The sequence below is a fragment of the Choloepus didactylus genome, chromosome 13 (genome assembly GCF_015220235.1).
Source record: "Choloepus didactylus isolate mChoDid1 chromosome 13, mChoDid1.pri, whole genome shotgun sequence".
Taxonomy (NCBI): domain Eukaryota; kingdom Metazoa; phylum Chordata; class Mammalia; order Pilosa; family Megalonychidae; genus Choloepus; species Choloepus didactylus.
The window spans coordinates 3,690,427-3,706,207 of NC_051319.1; the positions used below are offsets into that span (position 1 = coordinate 3,690,427).

General features: G+C 44.6%; 1 protein-coding gene across 13 annotated transcripts in view; it reads left to right on the forward strand.

Moving 5' to 3' along the window:
* Positions 1-9,472, forward strand: part of MAST4 (microtubule associated serine/threonine kinase family member 4) — a 674,031-nt gene extending 664,559 nt beyond the window's left edge. For all 13 annotated transcript variants that reach the window (XM_037801729.1, XM_037801730.1, XM_037801731.1 and 10 more), the window contains 3 exons: positions 287-423; positions 2,466-2,647; positions 2,986-9,472. In XM_037801729.1, coding sequence (XP_037657657.1) covers positions 287-423; positions 2,466-2,647; positions 2,986-6,914 — 4,248 coding nt within the window. In that variant the 3' untranslated portion in view covers positions 6,915-9,472. The remainder of the gene's footprint in view (positions 1-286; positions 424-2,465; positions 2,648-2,985) is intronic.
* The last annotated feature ends 6,309 nt before the right edge of the window (positions 9,473-15,781 follow it).

Consider the following 15,781-nt stretch of genomic DNA (forward strand, 5'->3'; position numbering starts at 1 on the left):
GGTAGTACAGGAAAGGGAGGGAGGTCTAAGGATGGTGAGCAACCTGCTGAGGTCCCAGAGCTTGGATTTGAACTCAGATCTGTGGACTTCAGAGCTGACCCTCTTAAATCAGCTTCACTTTTTGCCTTCCACCAGGTTTGTATACTGTCAGTACGTCACTGAAGGCTTATTTAGGAAAGGAAGGCCATATATATTCCTATTTATTTTACTTTGAAGCCCTTATCTCTGCCCTGATATTGTTTCACCATGGCATTTCTCTTTAATACCACCTCACTCTTTCTTACAGAGTGGAAATAAGGTGTCAATCACTACTACCCCGTTTGAAAACACATCAATCAAAACAGGACCAGCCAGGAGAAACAGCTATAAGAGCCGGATGGTGAGGCGGAGTAAGAAATCTAAGAAGAAAGAAAGTCTAGAAAGGTTAGTTATGTCAATATTCTTTGAGAATTTGGTGTTAGCCCATGTTGGAGATAAGTTATTTTCTACTTAGTTTAAATGTTTACCTGTTAGAAAGATGTATTTCTCTGAGATTTTATGGTATGGTTCACATGTATTTATATATTAAAGTTCATATTCACAACAGCATTCTTTTTCATAGTAAGGATTTACATATTTACATTGTCAAAGAATTTAGGTTGCCTTTACCATATGTGGATGCAGTGAAAAGCCCTTTGCTGCTTCTTAAGCCTGAAGACCTCATTTCAATGGAATTGGATATGAGGAAATGGATCTTCATGCGGTTTTTAACGTTGAATCTACATTTAATATTGTCCTTTGCATTATCTAAAACCAGACAGTTGTTATTTTTTAAATGCTGGATGTTCTAAAATAACTATGTCTTTAAAGCTTCCAAATAAGCATAGAAATAAAAGGATTTTATTTTACTGCCTGAAAATCGAATGCATTGTTTGCAACTGAATTGCAAACAGGAAGCAATGATGAGTATCTTTGTACTCTATACCAACACTGGCAAGATGGCTGTGTGTATTCCTGGTAGGAATATTTCTTGCAAGGCAGTTCTCTGGATGTACAAAGCAAAGTATTCCTTCTTTTAACCACTTGGGTGTGATGCATCAGATCATATTAAGAGGATTTTTTTTTTTGCTGATAGAAATGTAGAAAAATGGCAAATGAAAAAGTAAGTGATTCATTAACTCCAAGAAAAACGAAGTTATACAAGAAAGGAAATCTAATTGTATTTCACATGGTCCAGTGTGGACAATATTTATAATGTAAAATAAAGACAAGACCAAACCTTTTTCTAACCAGAAGTTTTGATCTAACTATATCAGGAGAAATAGAAAAGGGAAAGTATATTTTGTTGAAAGGTAGGAGAGGGTTGTATCAGAGAACTTAATCATATGTAGTAGGGTATCAACAGATAATTTCTAAAACTGAAAAACTAGAGAATAGTAATGTGAGCACTTTATTGAGCAATATTCAGACACATAGGAAAATAGCTGAAAGAGTAGAAAGTGGTTTCTCTGGGGATTGGGGAAAAAGCAGAGCAGGGGAGTTTCTGTTTTTCATTATAAGGTTATAGAACTATTTGACTTTTTAACCTAACCATGTTCATTACTTTGCTTAAAATAATACACATACACACACACAAGTTCTGGGATCCTTCTCTTTTATGTTGTGTTTTATATTTTGATAGTGCTTTAACTCATGTAGAATAAATTGTTTCAAGGGGTAACAGTATTTAAACTTTCTGTTTAAGCTCACCAGGGGTAAGTTACGCTTATCTGATGGTGAAAGAACTTAGTGCAGAGGGACATGCAGTTATAAGCCACTTAGAGCTGTGCTTTCTGCTGCAAGATGTGCTAACTGAGCACTAAAGGTGCATGTGCTTCCATACCTGCTGTCCTGCTGATATGAAAAGCTTCAGCTTTACCTTTCTGGGTGTTTCTATTTAAATGTGCAGCCCACATTGTCATTAAGAACATTCACGAGTCCACAATCGAACAAGCACAGCACACAGGCTCAATAGATAAAGCCCCTGCCCAGTATATCACCCTTAAAGAATTCTAGTCCAAGACAATGGTCTTCCTTCCAGAGATTTACTCTGCATTATCTCTTAATTAAATAGTTTCAATGTATTTATGGGCATAATTCAGAAGCTTTCAGGCAAAAACCATCCTCCTCATAAACCTAGCAAATTAGCAAAAAATCCGTTTTTAGTATTACATTTTTCTATCTTCCCAGCTCTTCTTAAAGGGTTTGGAATTGAGAGAGCCTCCATTGTACTGCTATCAAAGAATATTTCTTTATAAACCATAAAAGCAGTTTTTTAATATAAAAGTGGTCTCCTGGTCATTAAAATGAATGTCTCTGACACAGAGTTAGCTGTTGAACTGAATACATTGATATTATGGGAGCCAGGAGTAGTTAGTTCTGAAAGCACATTGGGGATGAGTTGGTCTGGTTTGTCTTCCGATCCCTTTTCTCCTGTTTCCCTCTAGGAGGAGATCCCTTTTCAAAAAACTAGCCAAGCAGCCTTCTCCCTTACTCCATACCAGCCGGAGCTTCTCCTGCCTGAACCGATCCCTGTCCTCGGGAGAGAGCCTGCCGGGCTCCCCCACTCACAGCTTGTCTCCCCGGTCTCCGACACCGAGCTATCGCTCCACTCCTGACTTCCCGTCCGGTGAGTGAGTCTCCGGCCAGGACAGAGAGTCAGAGGGATGCAAAAGACACCATCTCAGGTCCTGAAATCATGAAGCTTATTCCAGCTTCAGGAAAGCAGGTAGAGGCTGTAAGTGATCCAGAGCAGAATTTATAGGGAGGTCATAAGATATTCTGGCCATTGAAATAAGACAAGAAGTCCTGGGTTACACCTTAGCATGGGAGGTGGATTTTCTGACCAGCATTATTTCATTTGAGTGAGATGAGGACACAGTTTACTGACCTCTACCTGACCTTACCTAAAATGGTCTAGGGGTATGGAAAGAAAAAGGTAAAACAGTGTTTGCTTTTTACCCACAGGTACTAATTCCTCCCAGAGCAGCTCTCCAAGTTCAAGTGCCCCCAATTCTCCAGCGGGGTCGGGGCACATCCGACCCAGCACGCTCCACGGTCTGGCACCCAAACTCGGTGGACAGAGGTACCGGTCTGGAAGGCGGAAGTCGGCCGGCAGCATCCCGCTCTCCCCGCTGGCCCGGACACCCTCTCCAACGCCCCAGCCCACCTCCCCTCAGCGGTCACCATCACCTCTGCTGGGACACTCGCTCGGCAATTCCAAGATCACCCAAGCTTTTCCCAGCAAAATGCACTCCCCCCCTACCATCGTCAGACACGTCGTGAGGCCCAAGAGCGCCGAGCCCCCGCGGTCTCCCCTGCTCAAGCGCGTGCAATCAGAGGAGAAGCTCTCTCCCTCCTACAGCAGCGACAAGAAGCACCTGTGTTCCCGCAAGCACAGTCTGGAGGTGACCCAGGAGGAGGTGCCGCGGGAGCAGTCGCAGCGGGAGGTGACCTTGCAGAGTCTGGAAGAGAACGTATGTGACGCACCGTCCCTGAGCCGGGCCCGGCCTGTGGAGCAGGGCTGCCTGAAACGCCCCGTCTCCCGGAAGCTGGGAAGGCAGGAGTCCGTGGACGACATGGACCGAGAGAAGCTGAAGGCCAAGGTGGTGGTGAAGAAGCCAGACGGCTTCCCAGAGAAGCAAGAATCCCACCAGAAAGCCCACGGATTCAGCAGTGATTTGGAAAACCTCACTGCCTTGAGGCTAGACGAGAGAGAGAAGAAAATACATCCCAAGGCTTTAGAAAGATCAAGTCATTTTGAGAACAAAGTGACCATGCAGGAGGCCCAGTCCTCCGGCAACCTGTTGAAAGAGGCTCTGCACAAAAAGGCCAGCGTGCGGGCCGGCGAAAGTGGGACATCAGACGTGGCCGTAGCCAGCTGCCAGGGCACCTGTGACTGCAAACGGGTCTCCTCCCCCGGCACCCTCCACGATGTCCTCTCTCACCCTGCCAACCGAGTGAAGGTTTCAAGCGCTGGGAAGGTTTCAAGCACTGGGAAGGTTGAAAACCCCGAGAAGGCTGCACAGGCCAAGGAGTTTCTTCAATGTGAGAAGTTAGACAGCAAGCTCGCCAATATTGATTACCTTCGAAAGAAAATGTCAGTTGAAGACAAAGATGACAGCCTCGGCCCCGTGCTAAAGCCCAAGTTGGCACCCAGCTCCCATGAATGCCCACTGGGGAGCACAGCCAGGCCCAAGGGTGGGCAGCAAGAGACCCTGCCAGCCCCCGAGGCCCGAGTATTTATCACCAGTGCCCATGCAGCTCAGATCAGTGTTGTCTCTTTTGTTCCACTCAAGGCCTTAGCTGGCCGGGTGGAAAACGGAGCAGAAAAGCCAGGCTTGGTTGCTCCTGAGTCCCCGGTCAGGAAAAGCCCGTCAGAGTATAAGCTGGAAGGTAGGTCTGTTTCATGCCTGAAGCCGATTGAGGGCACTTTGGACATTGCTCTTCTGTCTGGACCTCAGGCCTCCAAGACTGAGCCGCCATCGCCCGAGCCTGCACAGAGCCACGGCCTGGGCAGTGACACGGGAACATCTGGGCCACCAGTCCTCCCTGGCGGTGCCAGCAAGGGCTATTCTGCCTGTCAGAGGGAGCCTTGCCCTGCCAGCTTAAAGAAGAACAAATCCTACCTGCTTGAGCCTCGGTTCCAGCCGCCCAGCTGGGCTTTCCAGAATCCTCCAGCAGCTCCTCAGCCTGACCCAGAACTAAAGCGAGACAGGAAAGTTTCCCATCCTGCTGCCAGAAACCTGGTGACAGTCATGGAAAGCCATCCTCAAAGGAGAGAGGGTGGTCCCTCCAAACCCCAAGACCACACCCCTGACACCAAGCCTCTTCCTTTCCCAGGCCAGAACCTCCAGAGTGCAGCAGGCCCTGACCCGGCCCCGCCACGCCACCCTCTCCAACCCGAAGGTAGCCCCTTGAGGGAGAAGCCGGTCCCAAGAGAGGCATCTGAAAGGGATTCTTCTGCAGCCAGAAGTGAGCGGTCTGCCACAAGGGCCGATGTTCGCAGAGACCCCTCCACGGAGCTGAGTCCTCCAGAAACTGCTAAAACCAGCGAAAACTCCAAAAATCTCCCTTCTGTGGGAAAGGCCCGCCCAGATTTCTACACTCAGACCCAGGCCACGGAGAAAGCTGGGGGGCCCTGTGGAAAAACAAACCCCAAAGAAGGTCGAGATGAGATGAGGCCCCTGGCCAGAGAGGACTCCTCTCTGCGCTCAACTGGGCCTCCTTGTGAGAGGTTGCCGAGCAAGGCACGAGGGGCCGTGGAACCCAAGCCGGAAGCTCCTCCCACCAGGCGGGGTCCACAGCCACCGGGCATGGAGAGTGGTAAGAGTGAAAAGCCCTCCAGTTTCCCTTCTTTGCAGAAAGACAGTCCCAAGGAATCTGAAAGGAAAGAACAACCTCTACAAAGACCTCTCAACAGTAGCCCTCAACTCCCAGTGACCGCCAAAGAACTCCCCAGCCTGGCCACTCGGCAGCATTGCAGTTCGCCAAGCCGTTCTTCAGGCGGAGAGCCCAGGATTGAGCCCAGGGTGAAGCCTTCTGCTGCAGAAGCCAGCCCGGGCCTCCAGGACCCTCCAAAGCCTGCTGCTGTGAACAGTGAAAGCAGCAGCCACAAGCCCAGGCCTGGCCCTGACTCTTGCCCTCCAAAGTCTAAGCACCCAGACAGGCCCCTCTCCTCACAGAAACCGAGCCCTGGAGCAGCCAAGGGCAAAGAGCCTGTCCCTCAGCCCCTGGGCAGTTCCAGCAGAGAGGGGAAGAGCAGCTGTAAGGGGGCCTTGGATGTCTTCCCTGCCGTCTCGGGCTCCCAGAACAAAGCTAGTGATGTGATCGGCCAGGGAGAAAGTGGTCCCTCCCTCCCACTACAGACCCCAGGTGGTCCTCTAGACACCAAGCTGAAACCCACCAGTGGTGGGCATGCCCCAGAGATGCTGGAGAAACCCATGCATTTGCCAAGGCAAGGACACCCAGGTTTTAGTGAGTCGGTAGACCAGAAATTTCCCACTGTCAGTGAAAAACAAAGCCTATCTCCAAAGCACCCGAAACCATCCACTGTGAAGGATTGCCCCCCTCTGTGTAAACAGACAGACAAGAGCCCAAGTCAGCAGGCCACCACCGCAGACAGGAAGTCTGAAGGGAAAAAATGCACCGAAGCACTTTATGTTTCAGCAGAGAGTGGGAAGCTCGAGGCCAGCCTTTCCATTGCACACAGTGAGGCTTGGCCAAAAGGCTCAGAGAAGCCCGCAGTGGCAATGGGGAAGGGTTTCCCGGAGGCCAAGGGGAAAGGGCTCAGTCCCCAGAAGCCACCGACCGAGTCAGGCAAGTCTGGTGGCATGAAACGGTCACCCTCGGCCACTGGACAGAGTTCTTCCCGGTCCGCCACCCTCCCAGAGAAGTCTCTGAGCTCCTCCTCCAGCTTTCCTGAGGCCAGGCCAGGAGTTCGAGAGCCCTCCACAACCGGCAGTGACACCGCTTCTGCAAAGGCCAATGGGGGCGTGGCTGAGCCACCCATCCTCAGCACCAGGGACCATAGGAAGTCCCTGCCAGGGGGGGATGGCAAAACCCAAATGACGAAGAGCGACTCTTTGCCATCCTTTCGGAGCTCCACCATCACTCTCGAGTCTTACCATCCCGCCCCGAACCTGGCGGACGGAGCTGGCCACTGGGACAGGGCCCTCTCAGTAACTGCCACCCTAGGAGAAACCAAGGGGAAAGAGCCTGCCCCAGCCCAGCCTCCCACGGCCAGGAAACAGAATGTGGTCAGAGAAATGACCAAGCCAGCCCCAGCTCCAAATGCTGACCGCCCCATCACCCTCTCCTCGGAGAAGGACTTTGTGGTGCGGCAGAGGCGGGGGAAAGACAGTTTGCGTAGCAGCCCTCACAAAAAGGCCTCGTAATGGGGCCGAATGCCAGGGCACAACGGTGGAGATCCAGCCTGAATGTGTAACTGTGTCTTGACTACCTTTCGAAACCAGCACTGTGTGGGAATGTCCTCCAGGCAGAGCTCAGAGCCTCACTAAGGAAGGGGACAGGGGAGAGAGAAGGCCAGAAAGAGGGGACCTTCTTCCAAATGCCTTCCCAGTTGTAACCAGTAAAACTGTTACCATATAGTGTTTGTGTAAGAAATACCTTTACAGCTGAGGGATGTTGACGAAAGAAGATTGTCTCTGTAGATATCGAACAATGTGTTTGGTTTTGAATGTAGAGTCTATACCTTGCTGCTGATTATGTTGATTACCACGGCTTTTTTTTTTTAACAAGATTTTTGCTTTACCACTTACTTATCATAATATATAATGAAGCAAGATGGTTAAAACTGTGTGTATGTATAAAACATATATATACACCCATATTTGTGTATATCCACATCCACACATATGTTTTTGGTTTGTGTTTAAGAGGATATTTGAAGGCTACATTTTTATACATTAAAACATTCTAAGCAGACTTAAAGATGAAAGAAATTCCTAACTACATTAGTTTGTGAGCTTTTTTGAGTATTTTTAACCAGAGATTTTGATAGTACTGTATCTGGCTACCTGTATTTCCAGATCTAAAGCAAGAAAGAACTACTCTAATCGCTGCATTTGGAATCCTCCTCCGTTAGGAATGACCAAGGCAAATGGAGCTAGCCATTTTCATTGAACGGTCATCCTAATGGATATTTTGATCCTGGGTCCAACTGTCTGAAAGGCTAGTTGTCCGTGTCTATGGGTAGGTATGTTGGGTCTTCACCCTAGGTGGAGCGGGAACTACAAACACACATCGGCTTTATTTCTATTCTTTCTTTCCCTTCCTTTAGCGCTCTTAAACTCAGGCCTTTATGCTGTGAGTCACAAGTCCAAGAAGCACACATTTCTTGGTAGTCCTGCACCAGCCCTGCTCTTGAATAAAAAGGAACATTACTGACCGCACACAAACCCGCTAGTACTTAGGTTGAGTAATAAGCATCAGCCATTGGAAGGGGGTTTAAATTTGCTTTCTTAAGGAAAAGAAGGGGGGTGGATTTTGGCATCATAGCATAAATATTAAGGAATAATCAGGACATCAGATACATTTTAATACATAGCTGGGGCCTTACGTTGTAGATGAAGCTTGCTGTTTTTAGCAAGTTCCTGGGTTTCACATTCATTTCTGGCGCATTGAGTAGCTCTATACATTTCATAACATGATCTCTTTATTTGTATGCAAAAAATACTGTATTAATAAAGAGCAGCATTTTTGTAACAAAGAGACTTGTTGGAGCTATTTGGTGCTTGAATGTGACTGTCCTTTTTACTTTTGCTAAGCCTTATTTAAATTTTGTATACCGTGGGATACGTAGAATTTGTCAAATCATCTTAGTGCTGAGGTATTCCTTTTTGTTTGTTTTTTGTTGTTGTTGTCATTGCAATTTTTCTGGTGGCTTGTTTTGTATTGTAAGAGGCACTTGCTGACATTAAGTATGAAGGCACTAAGAGAAAATACACACAGATACGTATTTATAAGTTGCTTGGGATCTATAGCAGGCTCTTTTGTTTTGTTTTGTTTTGTTTTGCCGAAGAGAAAAAAAATTCACCAATAAACAACTAATCCAGCACCCAAACTCCCTTGGGGATATCTTAGTATCTTCAGGCTATAAAATGGTTCATCAAAGCACAGCGTCATCTGATGGCCCTGTGGGTTGTAAATCATCTAGCAAGGCTGTAAACTCCACTCCTAAAACAAAGGCATAATTTAATCAACTCTTTTGGTTGTGCTTCCTTGTAAAATAAGTTGGCAATGGCAACAAAAAGAAAAAAGTCTCCTCCTTGCCCCTAAATTTTTTTTTCAGTGTGCCTCCAGCCAGTTCCCATCACTACGTTGTAAAACTGTGGTAGAAGCAAATACTTTACAAGAACATAAATGGATTTCAAAAGCGGTCTCAACATTTATAATACTTATCTGTGTTTGGAGGTTGTCACAACCCAGTCTCTCTGCACTCAGGCATCGAGACAGGTCTATCGGGAAGGTAGTTCATGGTTTACAGCCTTTGCTTTTAACTGTCCAGTTTCCTTTAAAGCACAACTAGCTGCTTGTTTACAAATGATATTTTTATGTATATTTTGTATAGTGTATTATCATTTTTGCCAAATGTTTGTTTGTTTGTTTGTTTGTTTTGCATTTTGAATGAGTAAAGAGTACTTAAGGTTGCATTCATGTAATACCTGTTTGTTGTTGTAAACCTCTCCAATCAGCTGGTAGAAAATCCTCCTGTGTTCTAGTTGGTCGGTCTCCATGTGATTGTAAGATGTGTTCCTTGGTAGTTCTCCCAGCTGTATATTTACCAGCTTAAAAGTTAGGATCTGTGCAATAAAGTGTTTGCAGTCTTATTTTCTTTTAAGAAATTCCCTATGGATGTCATAATTGTTGTATATTGGACAAATATTTATACTTATGCAGTTGCATAACATTGAAATAAAAATTTAGCATGAAAGATAATGACTAAGTTTTTTCCCACATGCACATATACATACCACCTCCAAAAATGGTATTGAATATAACTATATTATGGAAAGCGTGGATTTTTGCAGATTGCTTTTTGCTGGGTGGACTGGTTTGCTAAGTTTTTTTTAATTTACACATATTCAGACCATTCTTCAAGATGAATGCTTCTACCTCTGTCCTATTTTTTTCTACCAAACTTCTTCCTTGCCCTCAGAACTTACCAATTTCCGCAGCACTTGCCATCTTCCGTACAGTCTCAGTCCGTGTGACACCACCCCCTCTGCTTCCCCTGAGACCTTCCACCATCCATTACCATTGTCTGCCCTCGCCTCTCTATTTTCCTCCCTTCCTGTTTCTGTCCTCTCGGAAAACCCTTTCCTTGACCTTGCCTTTCCCCTCCTTCCCTTCTTAGCTGACTCCAAAAAGAATAGTCTACATGTGCTATTTTCCACAGTTCACAGCACTCCTCACTCCACTGCATTCTGGCTTCTGCACACCATGCCGTTGATATTGCTCTGGCGAAGGGCACCAGTGACCCCAGAAGCCCACCTTTCCAGACATCACTTCCAGACCACCTCCTGCTTGAACGTCAGTCTTCCTTGACACTCCTGTCTCCCAGTTAGCAAGCTGCTGCTTTAACCTATTCCTTTTTGTCTCTTTTGAGGAGTCCCCCTCCTCTACCTCTGGATACCTGTCCCTTAAATGTTGGTGTTTCCCTGAGCTCATTCTTGTCTGTGGCATTTCTCTCCAGCCGCTCTCCTTGGACTTCCCATTCCCTCATGTCCATTTCCATCTTGGCTCCTCCTCAGGCACCATGAACTCAGAATGGCCAAAAATGACCTCATAATCCTCTTCCACTCAAGCCAGATCCAAGCCTTCTACCTAAACCCTTCTTTCTCCTTTCACATCTAAATAATCACCAAGTCCCACTGATTTCACAAATACTCCTCTCTGCAATCCATCCCCCTTCACCAGTCTGCTACCAACAGCCTTGGTTTAGTTTCTAATATCCTCCCACCCAGATGACTTCAGCAGCCTCCCAGCTGTTTTCATTGCCTCTGCTCTTGCCCCCTCCGGTTTGTTTTGCACAGTGTCCCAAAAGAGACATTTCTCAAATGCAAAGCGCCCCATTTTACTACGCTGCTTTAGACTTTCAAGTATTTCCCATTTTCTTGGGGATAAAGCCCAGCTCTTTGAACTTGCTCTTCTCATCTTAGCCTGCCTGACCCCAGCTCAGCCTTTATGCCGGGTTCGGGCATCTGAAGAAGCCATGGCCAGCCTGTGGGCCCATCCTTTTTGCCTTCCTGTACCTCTACCCTATGGGACTCTGCATTGCTTTGGAATTATCTCTTTAAGTGTGTATATCTTCTTTACTAAACTCCCAAGTTCCATGAGTCCATGTCTAATTTGTTTTTATTTCTAGTACCAGGCATATAGGGAATGTCAGTAAATGTTTGCTGAACTTGAAGGAGAAAGGAAATGTTAGTAGTGGATGCCAATCGTGACGTGTTTACCATGCACCAAACGTTGTCTCATGTAATCTCCATGCCCATTGAGCTATGTGTTCTTGCCTCATTTTATAGACGGGGAGACCAAGAGTCAGAGGTAAAGTGACTTCCCCTAGTGATTGGCAGCGCTGGGACTGGGACTCAAGGGATCTGACTCCAAAGCCCTGCACATCTAATTTCTACATTAGACTAGACTTGCCTCTGCTGCACTATAAGTTACAAGATGAAAGAGGACACAATCATGACATAATGATTTTCATTGTTTGCATGATGTAGTATCCTGCTTAGGAATAGGATAGGAATCCACTCTGCTAAGATACATCTTTTTTAAAATGTAATTATGGAAATATCATTTTCATGGTACTTTATACAATGCTTTGCATAAAAGCTAGTTTTCACTGTAAAAGAAAAAGCCAACAAAAGATATTAAGCACACATATCACAGAGACAATCACAGCCACTTGCCACAGCAATAGCTGTTAAATAAGCAACCTATTCAGAAAGAATGCAAAAGATAAAGTTTTTAATGAAAACAAGTGAAAAGTTTGGAGTTTTAAAAGTACTTAACCTGGTCCAGACTAGGGAAAATGAATGAGGTCATTAAAGGGCCTGATGACCCTGGACAAACCATCCTCCTGTGGATCTGAGGCATAATTTCTTGTACAATAGTCTAAGCATCTGACCAGTGTTATTTTATATTATCTGGGATAGATTTTAATGCAAGGGTAGTTAAATATGTGTATGTGGGGATGGTATTTTCCTAACAAACTGTGAGGGAGGTAAATTTTCTTTTAAGTCCAAGGCATCATTCTTAATAAACTTTTATGACTACAATGTAGGTGCAGTGCTGTGCAGCCTGCAGAAATGACAAAGTATCTCTTTTGGAATAGGATTGAGGGGATGTGGGGGCATAACTACCCAGAGGACCGGATAATTCATAACTGTAAGTTCAGAATTAAGGTAAGGAGAAAAATCACTTCTTTAAAACAAAACAAAACAACAACTGGTCTAACACATGCACATGGGGCAATCAAATTTGGCATCAACAGTATAGCACTCATAAGAGAAAAAAGATGTTTGCCTTCAGAGCAGTGTACTTCAAACTCTAAGGTATACATGATTCACTGGGGTCTTGCACATTCTGCTTCAGAAGGTCTGGGGTGTGGCCAAAAATTCTGAGAGTCTAACAAGCTCTTAGGTGACTCAGATGCTTGGCCTTTTCTAACGTCCTGCCCACTCCACCAGGCATCAATAATAAAAGCAAACAAACAAAATAACCTCCTTAGGTGTTTCCAATGTGTAGCCAAGCAAGGTTGAAGAAATTCCCTACCCAGAGGTTGATACGTTATTCTGCTTAACTCACTCACCTTCCTCAAAGTGAAACCATCGCTAACGGATCTTGAAGAAATCTCCTATGTGACTGTGGGCCCAGTATTTTGAGGACACTTGCCAACTCAGAATGTGGTTCTCAGAGCAGCAGCCTCAGCATCCCCTGGGAGCTAGTTAGGCGTTCACAACCTCAGCCCCACCCCAGACCTGCTGAATGAGAACCTGCCTTGTAACAGGATCCCCAAGTGACTTGTTTGCACACTCAAGTTTGAAAACCTCTGGTTTATCACTATTTCCCAAACTTACTGGAAGATAAGAATCAATTGGGTTATTTGTTAAAAACACAAAATCCCAGGACCCATCCCAGATTCACTGTTTCAAAAATCTCTAGGGAGGGTCCTGAGAAACAGTTTCTAGTAAGTGGATGGGAGAGGCAGGTAATTCTCACTGGGGAGGCATGTTATCAGATAATATCATTATCTGCACCCAAATTTGTCTACAGCTAAAGTCTATGATGATTAGCGTTTCTTCAGCTGGAAGTCCTTGGCCATACTTAAAAGCTCATACTTAAAACCCATGGAAACTATCAGGAAGGAAGGAAGCAATCTAAACTTTTATAGAGAACCTTGTATAAATAAGCTTAACACTGGACAAGATGCTTTTCAGCCGCCATCTCATGTGTGCCCCGACACTCTCCTCAAACCAGGGTGGGGGGTGGTGGTGGTGGTATCACCCCCAATTTGCAGATGAGGAGACCAAGGCCTAGACAGACTATGTGACTTGCTTGATGTGCAGCCTATAAAGAGAGGTTTAATTAGAATCCAGATTTGTCTGGTTCTAAAAACCTCTTGACCTTTCTAGATATTTCCAGGAGTCATGAAACTGAATTTGGATTCAAGCCCCTCTGTGAATGATCTAAACCATCTCATTTCTTCTTCCTTGATGTGCAAAAAAAAGTTTTTTGGCATTAAATTACAAATCTGGTGATTGGTGGGAAACCATGAGCCAAGGAAACTAATAGTTCTCCCTAATAGGATTCCTTTATTAATTCTAATTAATCAGAAGGCAATTTCCCATCTAGTATTTTCAGTTCACAACACAAATGTAACATGAAAAAGTGCAGCTCTATTAACTACAGAGATTTGCTTCCTTCAATGTAGGCCTGATATTAAGGAACTCAAAGGGAGGGTGTTTCTCTAAATATTTCCTTTCTACCAGTATGTTTTAAAATCATTCCTCAGAGCAATCATTTTTGTGATATTCCTTTCTTTCAATACCTACTACTCTGGTTAATATCATACACTTCTCATAGGTCTAGAAAAGCTAGAAATGACCAACGCTTTGTTGAACTTTGATTTCATTATGTTTTGCAAATTGATAGCCAATCAGTCTGGCCCAGGTTCAAATCCTATTATGGTTCAGTTGCCTCATAGCACCAGTTCTCCTAAGAGGCAGCAGCGTCTCCCTGATTTCTGGGACCATTATTCCAAAAGACTAGGTCACCCTGTCTTATAATATCACATGCTGACAGTGGGTCTGTCAATCCCAAGTGCAGACAAGCACGTCAAAAAGGGAATCTGTCCATATACTTTGTAACATGTTACCCAAGTCTGTTCAGATGTGGAAAAAGAAAGATCTGTTGCATATGGTTACTAGTTATCATCCCACACAGTTTTACAAAGAGTCTATTAATATTTTAAAGCTGAAAGTCTCTAACAAATATTCATCCACTGTTTCATTAAGCACTGCTGCGAAATGGCTGTCAGCAGCTGGGGGGTGAAGAATGAAGATGTGTGCCCAGCCTGAAGCAAGCGTGTTGCAGCTACAACGTCTTCATATGTCAGGCTGGCATTGCCATATCCTGAAGCCCTAACCTATCTAAATACAAATTTTTGCCTAAAAATGCTGTCCCTTTGAAATATATATGCTGCATTAAACAATAATATGCTGAAGTAATTTTCACAGGCTGGAGTGATATTGACTCAGCTTGGGGCCAGAGGCAGTTTCTGTGGAAGCCCACCAGCCATGGCCAGGGCAGCTCCCCCTGTAATGGAGTCCCAGCCCCTCTGCCCGTTCAAGTGGGGGACCTTAGAGCAAGTAGGACCCCCTTAGTCTTCTCAAGGAAAAGGCAACCCATAAGCGTGGGTTAGGGGATTTGCATTTGAAGACACAAAGCCTCAGTAACAGACTACCCGTGCTCTTTGAGTACCGTAAATTTTGACAACTAATAACCTCTGTTTTCTTCTTTTACCTTTGTAAAACAAAAAAGAAGTCTTCCAAAAAAAAAAAAAAACAAACAAACTCATTTTCTCTTTGTTGCTGAATATGTGGTCTATAGATAAGCAAAAAGAAGAATGTTTGAATCACTGCAATCCCCCTCTGTCATTCTATAATTTTTGTATATATTTTTATTTTTCCAGATACTTAAATAATAATGGGCATGCTATTTGGTAACCTGTTCTTTTGCTTAAGATTAAATCACAAATATTCCGATTTCATCATATGGACAAGCCATATTTTTTCATGTGTGTATGTGTGTAGCAGCTCAGGTGCATAGGAGTGAAGTCATCCAAATCTTCAATTCTTGGCACATCAACCTTGACCCATGCCAAGGTTCGTTTCATTTATCCCTGCACTTCCTTCTGCTCCCCTCCCCCATCCCACAGGCAACTCTGTCAATGGTATATCTTTTTGTGCATGTTATTGCAAAATACAGGTATCATTGTTTTATATGCATGCATTTCTAATTTATATGAATGATCATGTTAATATATCATTTTTTTCATTAAGCCTTATATAAGATTCAACTACATTGTTCACAGTAGCATCTATTCCCTTGCTTCGAACTGCTGTGTGATACTCCATGATAGGATTCTTCCACTATTACCTCCCCTCTCTCCTAGTGATGAACACCCAAGTTGCTTTGCACCTCCCCTCCATATATAACAATTCAGCGAATATCCTTGTAGTCATGTGAAACTTTCTTGGGATTTATACCCAGAGCAGAATGTGTGGGTCATATATATAATTTCACTAATTATTGCCAGATGGTCCTAGAACGGCTGCACCACGCCAGCATGCATATATAACCCCACATCCCACCCACACAGAATATTATCCAGCTTTCTCTTTTTGACATTCTAATGGATATAAAATTATATCTCATTTTTATGTGTATTTCTCTATCTGCTAATAGAATTGACATGTTTACAACATTAAGTTATCCCACTCTAGAACATGGAATGTCTCCCCATTTATTAAGATCAACCTGATTTTTTGTAATCGTTTATTATTGAATGTTTAGGTTTCTCAGGAAGGAAGAAACAGGAAGAAAGGAAACCCGAGCCATTCAGTGATGAACCAGCATGAAGGGAAGTGGAGGAAGAGGCCGTGTGCTCTGGTGGCTGCCTCTCCTCTGTTTCCCTTTGCAGAATCGAGCACCATCTCCTAAGCAGTCGACT